At 50.8% G+C, this 14833-nt stretch overlaps 1 protein-coding gene across 7 annotated transcripts in view; it reads right to left on the reverse strand.

Annotated features, from left to right (window-relative positions):
• Window positions 1–14833, reverse strand: part of ARHGEF18 (Rho/Rac guanine nucleotide exchange factor 18) — an 84849-nt gene that overhangs the window by 56440 nt on the left and 13576 nt on the right. For 6 of the 7 annotated variants that reach the window (XM_074337756.1, XM_074337757.1, XM_074337758.1 and 3 more), the window contains 8 exons: window positions 10397–10653; window positions 9541–9691; window positions 8766–8880; window positions 8090–8147; window positions 7703–7747; window positions 7166–7243; window positions 6043–6145; window positions 5782–5923 (listed from right to left, as the gene is read on the reverse strand). In XM_074337756.1, the coding sequence (XP_074193857.1) occupies window positions 5782–5923; window positions 6043–6145; window positions 7166–7243; window positions 7703–7747; window positions 8090–8147; window positions 8766–8880; window positions 9541–9691; window positions 10397–10653 (949 nt within the window). The remainder of the gene's footprint in view (window positions 1–5781; window positions 5924–6042; window positions 6146–7165; window positions 7244–7702; window positions 7748–8089; window positions 8148–8765; window positions 8881–9540; window positions 9692–10396; window positions 10654–14833) is intronic. The other variant, XM_074337755.1, reaches the window with a different exon arrangement.

Consider the following 14833-nt stretch of genomic DNA (forward strand, 5'->3'; position numbering starts at 1 on the left):
CACAAACCAGATACCCTCAATACAGATGTGATCAGATACCCCTAAGCAGGTGTTCAGAGTCTGAAACACATGCTGGATACCCCCACACAGGTGTTCTTAGACAACTGTAGGCATGCCAGATGCCTCCTCCAGTGTCAGCCCCCCCTCAGGTACCATCAGACATCCCAGCCCTGAGGCTGCTTGTCCAATCCAGGTCCCTCACAGGTGGGACCGTTGGGTAGTAACCAGGAGAGGAGCCAACTACCTCTCCAAGGTTCAAGCTGGTTCACCAGGCCAAGACCTTCCCAAACCAAACGCACACGATCTGTGATCAAGAGCCCACCGTTCGGAAACAGGGTGGGGGCGGAGTCCCCAAGTGACCTAGCTTCAGTTTAAGTCCAGTCTTTATGGCCAAGAGGAGAAGCATATCCAGGGAACTGGAGAATCCAGAAGTGAAAGCACATGCTTCGTCAGACACCCCACTGTGATCGAAGTCAGAAGCCCCAATACAGGTTCTTTTGAGGTTTCAATGATCCGTAAATGTTCATTGTCTGAATTGCTATGACTTGGACTTTGTCCCAAAGGCAATGGGAGCCATTGGCAATTTTAAGCAGAAAGAGTGATATGATCCTTATTTCTATAGTCACCTTGATTATAGAAACCTCCAGGTGACACAATTCTCCCCTAAATGTGGAAACTGACTTTTTAAAGGAGGCTGGCAAGAAGGAGAGGTATCTTTGGTCTTTCTTTTACCCACACAACCATTCTGTATTTATTCCGTCCTTATCATGAGCCAGGGACTCTGCTAAGAGCTAAGGAGACACAGGGAACTTAAATCTAAGGCAGTGTTTCTCAGTCTTGGCATTATCGACCATTGGGCTGGATAATTCTCTGTAGTGGGGGCCTGTCTTGTGCATTGGGGGATGTTACACAGCATCCCTGGCCTCTACCCACTAGATGTAAGTAGCACCCCCAGTCCTGATAATCAAAAATGTCTCCAGACATTGCCAAATGTCCCCAGGGGGCAGAATGGCCCTTAGCTGACAGCAAATGGCCTCAGAGACACTGAGACATTTATACAGTCACCTAACAGAGGCTTCTTGGGTTTTAAAGGGTGAGTAAGAATTAGGTGGCCCAGGGAGTTCCAGGAACAGCACTGAATGACCAAAACTCAGGTGATGTGCAAGGGGCGCCATAGATTTCAGGGTGTCTGGGCCATGGAGCTTGTGTGGCTGAATAGTAAGAGAGTAGGGCGGAGGGGCAGGCAGGGTCAGGCCATGAAGGGCCTCCAGGTCAAGGCCAGGAACAGGAAGGACTGTCTGCAGTGGTGTTCCTTTAGTGGGGCTGGTCTCTGGTCTCAGCTTTACCCTGGAGACCCACCTTCCATAATTGCCTAGAGAGTGACTCATTCCCTGTTCTGTTTAACTTACTGTGGGGCTGTTTCCTCTAGGGGACAGACTGTGACACGTGGCTTTGAATACCTCTGACAGTAGGTAGGCTTGTGGCAAGTTAGATGCAGGAAGTGCATGCTCTTAGCCTGTTGGGAGTGAGACACAGCTGTTCTGGCCTCACGTGTCTCCTTAGACAGGTGTGGTGGCTGTGTTCATAGCCCAGCGTTAGGGTCTATGATTCAGATGCTAGCTTTGCCCCAACAATAACAACAAATAAGAATAATGATGATGATGATGATAGATGCTACTCCTGCCCGTATGTACCCACATCATTTCTTTTACACAACATCAAATCTTCTGTGATCTCAAAGTATAGTCCTTGAAATCAAATGATGTCTCCAGGAGATGGAGCTTCAGTCCTACCATCCTGAGGGTGGACCTGGTTGAGCGACTCATTTCTAAAGAATATAGTAGGGAGAGAAAAATAGTAACCTGGCAGGTGTTACCTTAACCAGGTGATGAAGCTGAACATCTGCAGGGATGTCATATCCATAGCAGTTGCCCTCTGATATGATGAAACAAAGTTTGTTTCTCAAACCTATAACCTCTGTCTCATTATGAGAAAACATCAGACACACTTAGATTGGGGGACATGGTACAAGACACCTGGCTAATACTTCTCAAGACTGTCAAGGTCATGAACAATAAGGAGAGACTAAGGGACTGTCACAGACCAGAGAGACGGAAGAGGCAGGATGATTAAAGATAATGTAGACACAATGGGATTTATAGATGATGTAATACAGAATTGTACACCTGAAATCTATGTAATTTTACTAACAATTGTCACCCCAATAAATTAAAAAAAAAAGATAATGTAGTGTCCTGAGTTGAAAGAGAACCTCAATGAAAAACAAACAAACAAACAAACAAACAAAAAACCAACCTGGTGAAATCTGAATGAAGTGTAGAGTTTGGTAAATACAATCGTACCAGTGTTGGGTCCTAAACTGTGACCAATGTACTGTGGTCATATAAAACGTTAGCATTAGGGGAAGCTGGGTGAAAGGTAGGAGGGGACCCTCTCTCCTCTCTTTTTCCCTTTCTGTAAATCTAAAATTAAAAGTTTAGGGGAGAAATGGGGTCCCCTCCTCGGGGGAGGGGTAGGAGGAGTGAGTCTGTTGTGCCAGGATGGTGTTAAGAGTCCTCAGATATTTATATGCTCTAAATTAGGGTATATTACCAACATGCAGCAAAATATTCCAGCTATAACTTATAGTCATTGTGTATAATAGTTTGAAGTCATTTCGAAGTTTGACCTCTTGGTTTGCTATCATGTTAAAATCCCTAAGTAGGTGTTCCTTTCTCTAGAGTATATAATTAGTGTTGATTTTTCCTGTAACAAAACAAAACATTAAGTTATGGCTCCTGTCTGCCTCGCACTATATTCTAGCCTTGGTTACTCAATGGTTTATGCTAGCCACGGAAAGCAATCAATTACAGTGTCATGATTATACCAAAGAATTAAATCTCATCCTTAATGTCTGGTATTTCGCCAGTAAGTCTACAGATAAGAGATTATAGGAAGCCAGTCATAGAATTTGAAAATAAACTCTAGTCTTCCCTTAGCTATTTTAGGCTTTTATAGAAGGTATGGACTCATTGTAAAACATTTTTGCAAGTCTGAATGCTTATATACGATCCAGGCGATTTTTGCCTGGTTTAGAATTCCTGATAGCTTATTTTAAAGCAAAGGAAAAACAACTGAGCACGAGTTTGGGGTCTTTAGAACAGTTTGTAAAAATATGGTATGAAAGTGTTTTCTCTTTCCTACTATTTTAAATATTAGTGTACAGAGCTGTTATTAATGCCATTTTTATGGGAAAACCTTAAAAATTGCCGCCAAATATTGACAGTAAGCACATCAAACAACAGTGTCTTTGATGTACCACACTTTTGTTCTTCATGCATCTGTAATTTAATTTTCTTTTTTCTCCATGTCTTTTGTTTTCTTTCTTTTTCTTTTTTTTTTTAAATTGAGGTATTTATTTTCTTTTAAAATATAAAATTTTACCTTTGGTACAACCAAAAAAAATTAAAAGATTATTTTATTATTATTTTGAAATATCAAATGGTGTGATATGGCCATGGATTGATGGTCAAGGGTTCAGGCTCTGAGCTTGAATCCTGACTGTGTGACCTTGGAGGAGAACTTAACTCCTTTGGGCCTCAGTTTCCTCATCTGTAGAAAGGGGAAGTACTAGTGCCTATCTTAGAGGGCTGTTGTGATGGCTAAGGAGGAACTGCATTTAAAGCACATGGTGTTTGGGATATTGTAAGTGCTCAGCGATGTATTGTTACCCATTATTCTTATTATTTGTGCAAAGTCTTCTGCGATTGCCAAGTGACATACCGGAAAATTAGTCCTTGTTGGAACCCTCAATTTTCCAGTCATATAAGTAAAGGGTTTATTGATCTGCTGGCTCAGGTAAGTCACTTTCTTGGGTCTTCCTTGCTGCAGGGTAAGCTAGCTCAAGGGTCAGCAAACGTTTTCTGTCCAGAGTCCCACAGTGAATATTTTCAGCTTTGTGAGCGTGATGCAAAATGCTCTGTGCTGCTGTTGTAGTGCGAGAGCAGCCGCTTGTAACTTATGTGCTGTCTATGGCTGGTTCTAGGTCTTCGGCCTCACCCTTCTTTATGCCAATCTCTCACTTGCCCCTTGAATTAGATGCCCAAGATAGGGCTCCGGAGGCTTGATCCTGGCCCTCCAGGAAGGCCCCCTGTATCCAGCAGACCTCAGAGCCCCCAGAAGAGCACAGGAAGTCAGCAGAATCAGGAAATCATCTGCTGCTTGAAGGACTTCCAAAAAATAAAAGAAAGAAAGAAAAGAGAAAAAAGGACTTCAAGACGCTGAAGTTGCCAGAGCACTTTGCACTTTACAAAGCCCATACAAGGTCCCGCTGAAGACGCCTGTGTGTCAGAAAGCAGGTTGGAACTCGTCTGATGGAGAGAAAAGTTCAAAACGGAACACTGCTGACAATAGCAGCCCCTAGCAGGACACCCACAGCCCTAGGTCTGTGAAAACAGTACTCTGGAAAAAGGCAGGAATGAGGAAGAAAGAAAATGCCCACCTATGGAGCCAGGAGAGGCAACAAATGCAAAACCTGTGGCTCAGGTCACGGGGAGGCACCTGCCCCATGGGTGGAGGTGTCGTTCTCACTGCACGGTCCACCCTCGGTCCTGTTCTGTATCTCACTAGCCCACAGATCCTCGCAGGGACAATCCTGCTCCCCAGGGGACATTTGGCTGTGTCTGGAGTCATGTCATGGGAGGCGGGCTACTGGCATCTAGTGGGTGGAGGCCAGGGAAGCTGCTCAACATCCTGCAATGCACAGAACAGCCCCCCCACAATAGCGCCCAGGTGGCGGACCCTGCACCAGCCTGAATCCTGCCTGCCACCGTCCACAGTCTGAATTCTCAGCTACAACCTGCACACACATGTTTTCTGATACGTAGTGGCCGCCTCCTCCTCTGCATCCCTACAAAGTGAGGCTCATTTTTAAAAAGATGGAATTCTAAACACCAGAAAAGACCAGAGTCATTTCCCTCTAGGGCCTCTTGAACCCAGCACTCTTTTCCGAGCAGAGATCCTTATCGTTATTCCCTTGAGAGCTCTGGGAGGCACAAGGCTGCCTGCTATGGGGTGAATTGTGTCCCCCTTCCCCGACCATAGGTTGCATTCCTAATACCCCCAGTATCTCAGGAGGTGGCATTACCTGGAAATAGGGTCATTGCGGATATAGTTAGTTCAGATGAGGTCACACTGGAGTAGGGTGGGCCCCTAATGCAATATGACTGGTGTCCTTATAAAAAGGGCAAATGGGACACAGAGATGCGCGCAGGGAGGATGCGCTGTGAAGACTGGAGTTCTGCTGTCAGAGGCCAAGGAATTCCCAGAAGCCAGGAGAGTCTCCTGGAATGGACCCACCCCTAGTGCCCGCACAGGGAGCTCAGCCCTGCTGGCACCTTGATCTCAGATTTCTCCAGAACTGTGAGACAATACATTTCTGTTGTTTAAGCTGAACAACAGTATCAGGTTGTGGTACTTTGTTACACAGCCCTAGCTAACTATTAATCATATTCTTCCTGAGCCTGGATTTTACAAGAGGATGTTTGCAATGACAGAGGCTGAGACTCAAGGGCACTTTGCAGGCCGTAATCTAACCAAATGGTCCCCGCCTTTAGGGACCTGCTGCTCTTCAGGGAGCTGAGGTCGGCCCACCCTTGGCAAGGGTGAAATGCAAAGGGACAAGAATGCAAAGAGCAAAGGAGGCCATGAGAGCGATTTAGAGGAAGTAAAGCAGAGAAGGTGGCTGCCATCCGGGGGGACAGGCTGGGCCACCAGACTTACCAGAGTTCAGAAAGAGTTCGCCGCACAGGGGGCAGTTGGAGTGGCTGAAGAAGGTTCCTCGTGCCAGCTGGTGGCCGTTGACACATTCCTTCCTCTCTCGAGCATCCTGACCTTTGTCCTTTAGATACACTGGGTTCTTCCCCTGTGGGGGACAGAGCTGGGACTTAGAATGCCCTGTGCATCCAGATCTGCCGTGAATCACATGGCACCCTGACAAGCTGGGGATGGCAGGGGCCCCACCCCCTGGCCCAGCCCTCTGACCTTCTCCTTCTGCCTGTTGACTCGACCACGGAGGAAGCTGAGTCTGCGCTTCACCCCGGTGCCCCTGTCACTCCTCTCCATCTTGCTGGCACCATCCTCGCTCCTAAAGGGGGGGAAGATCAATGAGGAGGGGGCAGCAGGCCCGGAGGGCTCTGCTCAGCCAGTCCTGCCTGTGGCTCCTGGAATCCACCTGAGATCCATCTCCCTCTGGCCTCCTCTTCCTGTTTTACCCCTTCTGTTGTCCCTAACTCTCTCCTTCTTTCTCTCACTCAACGAACGTTTTCAACCGCTTGCAAAGTTCCTGGAACTGCAGGGACCGGGTTTGCAGCGGGACACGGACATGGTCTTGAGGTCCCTTGATGGGCCTGGGCTGGAAACCTTGGCTCTGTCCATCTCTACCTCCTCCCTCAGATTAACCCTCCCCCCATAGCTAATCAGCCTATCAATCCTGCCCATTCTTCCTGTGGGATTTCTCTCAAATCTGGCTCCCCTTTCCCCCTAACACGTCAGCCCCAGATCACCTCCATGCCTCCTGGATTACAGGCATATCCTCATTTTATAAATACTTATTTATTAAGTCAGCAACAAACAAACCTAGCCCCAGCAGAATCTACTCCTGGAGGGAGATTCCCACACCTCCAGTCTGCACCCCACCTGCCTGCAATCCTAGCTGTGCTCACCATTATCAGTCACAAGAGAGCTGTGCATCTTAGCTTTGCAGAGGTGATCTGGCCTCTGCTGACTCCCTCACAGTCCCTCCTCCCTGCTTCACGCTGACACTATTCCCTAGGTGCCCTGCAGTTCCCCCAGAAGGCACTGTTTTCTTTTCTCCATCCTTATTTCCACATATTGGCAAACTCTTACTCTTCTACTGGAACCCAGCTCAAGCTGTAACCTCCTCCAGGAAGTCTTCCTCTGCCCTCCTAGGGTGTGTGAGGACTCCTCCCAGCCCCCACCCATCTGCTACTCCCACTGTTGCCTTTGGTGGCTCTAGTGAGAGGATGGAGGCCCCCATCTCAGAGCCAGGCACAGAGGGCCACTGGTAAGCTGTTTGTTTGAATCCAGTGCTGGCCCCCTGCCCACCCACCCACAGCTCCCATCTGCAGCAGCTCTGCGAACTCACTCGGACAGGAACTCAAACCAGGTGAGGCTTGAGTGGGCTCCTCCAGGGCCGACCGACAAGCGAGCCCTCTGCCGGGCCCTGCAGGACCAGAGGGAACAGACACCTGGGACAGCAGCCCCCCAAAGCCCCAGCTGCCCCTTCCTGCCCCTCTCCCTCAGGGCTTCTGTGGATAGCTGTGTGCCAGGTGCCCCGTCTGAGCGGTGTCCACCCTTCCTTCACATGTGGGCTTATGCATGTGGTCACTGGGGTGGTATTCCAGCAGAGGGCAGTGACACCTCTCGGTGGAACAAAATCAGTAGTATGTCAGGGAGATTTTCTAACAGATGGCAGTGTCCGGGAAAGTGGCACCTGTTCTCATTTGTGCAAAGGTACCTCATAGGCTAGTGGCATCTTGCTCCTCCCTGGCTGATGTCCCCTGTCCTTTCCCTCACCGGTCCCCCCCCACCTCTCCTGTGACCATTTCACCTTGTCTTCTAACACCTGCTCCCCGCATCTGTCCTCCCCCTCATCCCCACCCCCGCCCCCCTTCCCACTTACCCATGGTACTGTCGAAGTTCTTGCAGTACCTGCTGGACAATCAGCCTGACAGGGGGGAAGGGATAAAAATAGCCCAGAGTTGCCCCAAATTACAGACATACTCCCCAGGATGAGTTGGGATCACCCCACCAGGCCCGGGGTCCCGATGCAGACCCTAACCGGGAGCCCCAAACCCTCTCCTAATGCTATGCTGGAAACTTTCTGAGGGACCTGGGACCCTCCCCTGGGAGAAGGATGGTGTGGGGTGAAGACCAGGGTTATGGAGGGACTGGGACTGGCTCCAGTCACTTACTGCCAGCAAAGCTACGACCTGCACTGCTCCCCACCCCAGCCTTGACCCCTTGGCTGTCCACGGGGGTCCTTTCCCACCGTGGGGCAGACACTCACACATGACCCGGCTCCACGTGATCCTTTTCCATGCTCTCCAGCACCGGGGGCTCTAGGCCTGGAAGCAACCCCACCCCAGGAGGCACAGTCGTGAGGGGGCTCTGGGGCAGGACGCGCTGTGCAATGGGACCCCGACCCAAGGCAGAGAGCCAGGAGTGAGGTGTCCTCAGCTTCTCACCACTGCTTACAATATGCTAAGTGCTTTGCATGTGTGCGTTCAGTGAACCCCCAAGTGGCCCTAAAGGGATACACTCATTGTCCCATTTTTATAGAGACAGATGTGTGGTGGCTGAGACTCTCTAGAAAGTGGTGGATTTGGGTTTAGCCTGCAGGTCTGTCTGACACCAGTGAGACACAAGCTCTTAGGACAGAGATTTAAAGACAGACAAGGAAATAAAGAAAGAGACAGAGTCTAAGAGAGGAGAGAGAGCCCAGGGCAAGGTCATTGCAATGGTGTAGTCCACCCTGGCTCTAGACCCCGGGGGAAGGGGATGCTGCAGATGCTGGAGGCCCCTCCCGCTCTCTGGAACCCCCAGGACACCCAGGGGACCCTACGCCCCCTCCCCCAGCACCTTTCCCTTCTCTGGGGTCCAGCTGGGACCCCATCCAGGGCACCCTCCAGCTCAAACCCCTTACCCTACTTGGTATGAATGAGGGAAAGCCCAGCCCTGGCTACCTTGAACAGCTGGAATGGGCACCTCCAAGGCCTGAGAGATTTCCAGGGAGCTGATCTCATCAAACGACATGGGAACAGACCGTGACCTCACTCTTTTCTCGGGACTGTTACATTCCTGCAGGGAATACACATCTTGCTAAGCTGGGGAGGTACCCCAAGCTGCAGTCAGGCTCCCAGATCGAGGGTCCCCAGCCTCCAGCCAAGGGCGCCCCCCAGCCACAGGGCAGATGGATGCTCCTAGCAGCCAAGGGCTAGAGCCATACCCTCCCCAGCCACAGGCTACAGTCCAGGCCCAGGGACGCCCCCACCCCCACCCCCACCCGTGGGCTGGAGCCCTGAAACTGAGCTACAGATTCCAGCACATCAGGAATTTCCCCCCAGGTCATGGTCATGAGCAAAGATGCCCCAGGCACAGGCCATAGCCCAGAGACACGGTCCGCAGCCGTGAGCTGGCATCCCAGACCTGAGACAAGATCCCAGTGGCTGACCCCAATCACAGACAGGGCTTCCTTCCAGCAGGTGGTTTGCATATTTGGCCAAGGAGTCCCTGCTGTGGACCCCACCCCAGTGAAGAGTCCTCAGGCCTGGGCTGGAATCTCAGGACTCAGCAACTCCCTGGTCATGGGCTACAGTGCAGCATGGACAGCCCCACCGGACAGCCCCACCATGACAGGTAAATCCCATCATCTGCGATGAGTGCTCCTTCCCACCAGCAGCGCTGGTTCCTGGGCCCAGAGGTGCGTTATTGTCCAGGGTGGCTGCAGGTTGCACCCACCTTGGCTGGGAGCTCTGCTGGGGTCCTGTCCTCAGACAGAGACTCTTTAGTCCAGGCCTGCAGACCCTCTCCAGGCAGGTTCAGAGCTAGGCTAGCTAGCGTCCGGGGGAGACAGGGCCCCTCATTCACAGTGGAGGCATCAAGGCTGAGCCTGGTGGAAAAAGGGAGGGAGTAGGGCTTCAGCGGGTCTTTTCCACCTAGCTGCTGTCACAGCTCCAGCATCCTCGGCCTTGGGGGGACTTGCAGCTGATGCTTCCGGGGGAGGGCACAGAGAGGGGTCCAGATCTTTCTCTAACCGAGGGGTAATGTGGAGAGAGCCCAATTAGGGGATTTGCCGAAGCTACAGTTGCATCACAGACCACCCATTTTTACATGGACTGGCTTTCTAGTTGGGGTGACTTGAGAGGGGTGGAGGGGGATGGGTGGGGGGGTGGCTAAATCACCCCCCTCCATCATTTGGGGCTGCCACTGTGGTGTGTGGAGTCGACCATCCAATTGCTTTGACCCCAGGTGCATCTGTGGCTTTCTGTGTGCGTGTGCAACTGGTGTGCAAGGCACACATTTAGGTTTATATGTATGGGTTGGAACAGGGCAAGTGTGCAAGCATGCTGGTTGAACGTGGGTATGTATACCTAGTGTGTGCAGGCAAGTGTGCACGTCTGCGATCGTGTTTGCCCGCAGCGTGCACATACAGCGTTATTTTGGGCTTGTGTTTGCCCGTGCACATGGATTCGTGTGTCCACACAGGCTGTGCACGGGCCTGAATGTGTGTCTTGGGAGAGGGCTGACTCTGCCAGGGCAGACACCCCTGATCCTGGGGGTGTGTCATGGAAGGCAGCAGGGGTGGGGGACCCACCTCTGCCAGCTGTCCGAGCAGCTCCGTGACCTCTCCCAGCTGCGTCTCTGAGGAAGGCCTGTAGAACCCGCCGAACTGGAGGATGAATCTCTTCCCACTGCTTCGCTAGGGGGGCCACTGCCCTTGGCCCCCCCAGGCTGGCTGTGGGAAGGGGCCCCAAGCCCCAGGTCCTCGAGATATGTGCTACCTTGAAGGGCCTCCAAGTCCAGGCTGAGGTCCTCCATGCTTTCTCCGAGCTGCCCAGGGATCACCTCCTCCTGTAGGCCAACGGGGAGAAGAGGGCCCAGGCTGAAGGCAGCAGAGGCCCCAACACTCAGACCCTGCCCATCCCCTTCCCGGCCAACCTGGGCTCAGTGCCCTTCCCACAGCAGGTGGGGTGGAATGGGGTGTAGTCTGCCCCCAGTGCTCTGTCTCACCAGAGCCTTCAAGGCCTTATTCCAAAAGAGGGGCTGGAAGTCTGGGTGGCCAGACCTGATTTCACCTCCCTCTCTGAGTTTCCATCTGATGGTCTCAAGAAACCCCTGTCCTGTTGGCTCACTCGGCTTGTTTTAAGGCTCATGGAAGAAGATCGTGTCTGCAGACGCAACTTGTCAGAGCGCCTCACGGAGGTACGTCACCCTCGACATGCATGGTGGAATTTCAGGCAGTGGTGGGGCTCCTAGTCTTGTCTCCGGACTCCTCACGGATCTCCTGGACCCTAAATCTCCCTCCCAGGCTGGGACTAGAGTGAAGCAAGTGAGGCACTTGCCCTGGCACAAAATTGAAGAAGGGGTACCGAAACTCTCAGGAATCAAGACATATATATATATATTTTGGTTAAGTGTGTTTTTCCAGGACCCATCAGCTCCAAGTCAAGTAGTTGTTTCAATCTAGTTGTGGAGGGAGCAGCTCACAGTGGCCCATGTGGGGATCGAACTGGCAACCTTGTTAAGAGCACCGCGCTCTAACCAACTGAGCCAACCAGCTGCCCCTGAAAATAGTGCATTAATATTTTAATGCAATATCTAAAACAACTCAAAAGTAATGCAAAGAGATCCACGATGAACCGATTATCAACATGTTAAGAAATGACAGTACTGGACCCTGCGCTTGAATCGCTCTTCTTGCCCGACTCTCCCCATTTCCAGCCCTGCTCCCTCCAACCAGCATGGAGTCTGGATCATCTAAGCTGTCAGTCCCTCCAATGCCTTTGCCTCCTGCAGCTCCTCAGCACCATTCAAAACGCTCCAGGGTCAGCCCCCTCCTGCTTCTGCCCCCTCTACAGCCTCAAGTTCCCTCCTCCCGCTCCCCCCCACCCGCACTAGGCAGCAACATGCCGGGCACCAAAGATACACAGATGTGGGCCGGCCTGGTGGCTCAGGCGGTTAGAGCTCCGTGCTCCTAACTCCAAAGGCTGCCGGTTCGATTCCCACATGGGCCAGTGGGCTCTCAACCACAAGGTTGCCAGTTCGATTCCCACAAGGGATGGTGGGCTGTTCCCCCTGCAACTAGCAATGGCAACTGGACCTGGAGATGAGCTGCGCCCTCCACAACTAAGACTGAAAGAACAACAACTTGAAGCTGAACAGAACCCTCCACAACTAAGATTGAAAGGACAACAACTTGACTTGGAGAAAAAGTCCTGGAAGTGCACACTGTTCCCCAATAAAGTCCTGTTCCCCTTCCCCCATAAAAAAAAAAAAAAAATCTAAAAAAGAAAAGAAAAAGATACACAGGTATGTATCCCTAATCTCACAGCAGTTCCACCAGGGGGCATTGTTGCCCCACTTTCCAGATCAGGAGACTGAGGCCTGAGGCTCAGGGAGGAAAAAGGACTTGCCTAGGGCCACATAGTCAATAAATGGCAGAGCTGGACTCAAACTCAGGTCTGTCTGGATCTGTGCTCTATACTCTTTCTTTACTCACTGCTCTCTAGTTCTTTTCCTCTGCTTCCTTTGTCCTTTTTCTCTCTCTCTGCCAGTCATTCTCTTTGTCAGTTTTTCTAGCCAGGGCACCTGCCTTTACCTCTCCTTGGAGAACATTTTCTCCCAGCCCACCTAGAGTCAGCCTGGCAAACTCCTATTCATCCTTGAAAACCCAACTTGGGCATGCCTTCCAGCCTATTATCCTGACTCCTTGAAGTTAGGAAAGGTGTCCCTCTGTTCCTTTCCAGGCCTGTGTTAGGACTGTCCTCATACAGGGTTTGGTGGGTAAGTGAGTAGGTGGGCCTCTCCCATCGCTTCATTCAAAACCAACACTGAGACGTGGCCCCCAGGCATCCATGTGACTTCAGGAAGCCCATGATAGACTGTCCCAATTGTTGGCCTGAAGGTGGCCCCCTTCATGAATTCAGCAAGAGGACCCCAGGATAAGATTATTAGATAAAAAATACAGGACACCTGGTTAAACTTGAATTTCGGATAAACAATGAATAGCTTTTTTCAGTATAAGTATATCCCAAACATTGCAATATTTGGTTCAAATCTAACTGGTGCCCTGTAATTTTATTTGCTCAGTCTCGTAGCCCTACTCCTGGACAACTTGGCTGGGCATGGCCAGTGTTTACCAGGTGAGAGGGGACAGAGGGATTCCTGTTAATGCTTGTTGTGGGCAATTTTCAAAGAAGTTTCCAATGGAAAGTAAAAAATACCCGCCAGGCAAAAGCCAGGCTCATGGTGAGCTGCAGGTCTTGGCTGGCAGGCGACGTCCCCTGGGATGAGGAAGGACTGGGTTCTCGCCTCTCTTCCCCTGCCTTCACCTACCGCGTTTCCCCAAATAAGACCTGGTCTTATATTAAGTTTTGCTCCAAAAGATGCGTTAGGCCTTATGTTCAGGGGATGTCATCCTGAAAAACCATGCTAGGGCTTATTTTCCAGTTAGGTCTTATTTTTGGGGAAACATGGTACTTGGAGCTCCCTACAGTTCTGACCTCTCCCTTCCTCTTTTTATTGTGGCACAATATACCTAACATAAATTTACCATTTATAAGTTTACAGTTAAGTGGCATTAAGTACATTCACACTGTTGTGCAGCCATCGCCACCATCCTTCTCCAGAACTTTCTCACCTTCCCAAACTGACACTCTGCCCTTGTTAAACACTTACTCCCCATTTCTGCCTCCGCCAGCCCCTGGAAACCTTTCATCTACTGTCTGTCTCTATGAATCTGAGTCCTCTAGGGCACTCATAGAAAGGGAACCATACAATATTTGTCCTTTTGTGTCCCAACATAATGTTTTCAAGGTTTATCCTTATTCTAACATGTGTCAGAGTGTCATTCCTTTTTAAGGCTGAATAACATTTCATTGTGTGGATGGACCACATTGCGTTTATCCATCATCTGTCAATGGACACTGGGGTTGCTTCCACCTTTTTGCTTCTGTGAATAATGCTGCTGCGAACATGGGTGTGTGGATATCTGTTAGAGTCCCTGCTTTTAGTTCTTTTGGGTAGATACAGACAAGGGGAATGAATTGCTGGATCACATGGTAATTCTATGTTTGACTTTTCGAGGAACTGCCACAGTTTTCCACAGTTTCCCTTCTTCTGGACACTCTCCTTTGAGTGCATTGATATGTTGCCCTTCCTGGGCTGCCCCTTCTCTCCCTCCGCCACCTCCATCTGTCCTTTACAGACCAGGGTCCCTCTTCTTTGGTCTCTGCCAAAATACGCACACCTCTGGCCCCGGTGAGTCCAGCTGGCCCGGGTTCACCTGGCCCTCCTGTAATCTCGGTGGCAGCCTCCTTTCAGCTCTGCCCTTGCCCCTAAATCGCTGCAATCCCATCCCTGGTTCCTGGACAACCTCTACCCACCTCCTGTTTCCCCCGCCACTGCCTGAAAAGTTTCTTTGTGTCTCTGGTTTTCATCCTCCTATGACTATAAACATGTCAGAACAGCCTCTTGGCCTGTGCTGGACCCCCCATCCCTCTTGCGCATCTGGCCTCACTCACCCAAGGCAGAAGTGGGAAGCCAGCCAGAGCTGGGGGTGGCTGGCAGCTGGGGCACAGGCTGTCCCAGCTCCCTTCAGCAGGTACACCCAGGGAGGGAGCGGCAGGGGGCTTTGCTGTGGAACTTGTACCTTTCTGCCAACACTTCCTGGCAAGACAAGGTAAGAGCTGGCCCAATGGGGGCCTTTCCAGGCATCTGACTAAACACTGCATGTTGGCCCTGACACCTCAGAGAGGATCCCTGGACCTTGGGGAACCTTGGGGGATGGGCTCCTGGCTCAGACCCAGAGGCAAGATATCCCAGGAATCCCCACTCTGCAGATGGGCTTACTGCATGCAGATTTAAATAGTAGATGAATAAACTTTTTTTTTTTTTTAACAATGTAGTTATTTATCTCGTCATCTACTAGGAAAATATAGCATACCAAAGCAACTTCACACATATAGTTTCCTTGCTCCACCTCATCCTGTAAAAAAAGGGGATTTGGTTCCAAAGAAAATAGCAAATAAAT

This window comes from Rhinolophus sinicus, linkage group LG07 (genome assembly GCF_036562045.2).
Source record: "Rhinolophus sinicus isolate RSC01 linkage group LG07, ASM3656204v1, whole genome shotgun sequence".
NCBI lineage: Eukaryota > Metazoa > Chordata > Mammalia > Chiroptera > Rhinolophidae > Rhinolophus > Rhinolophus sinicus.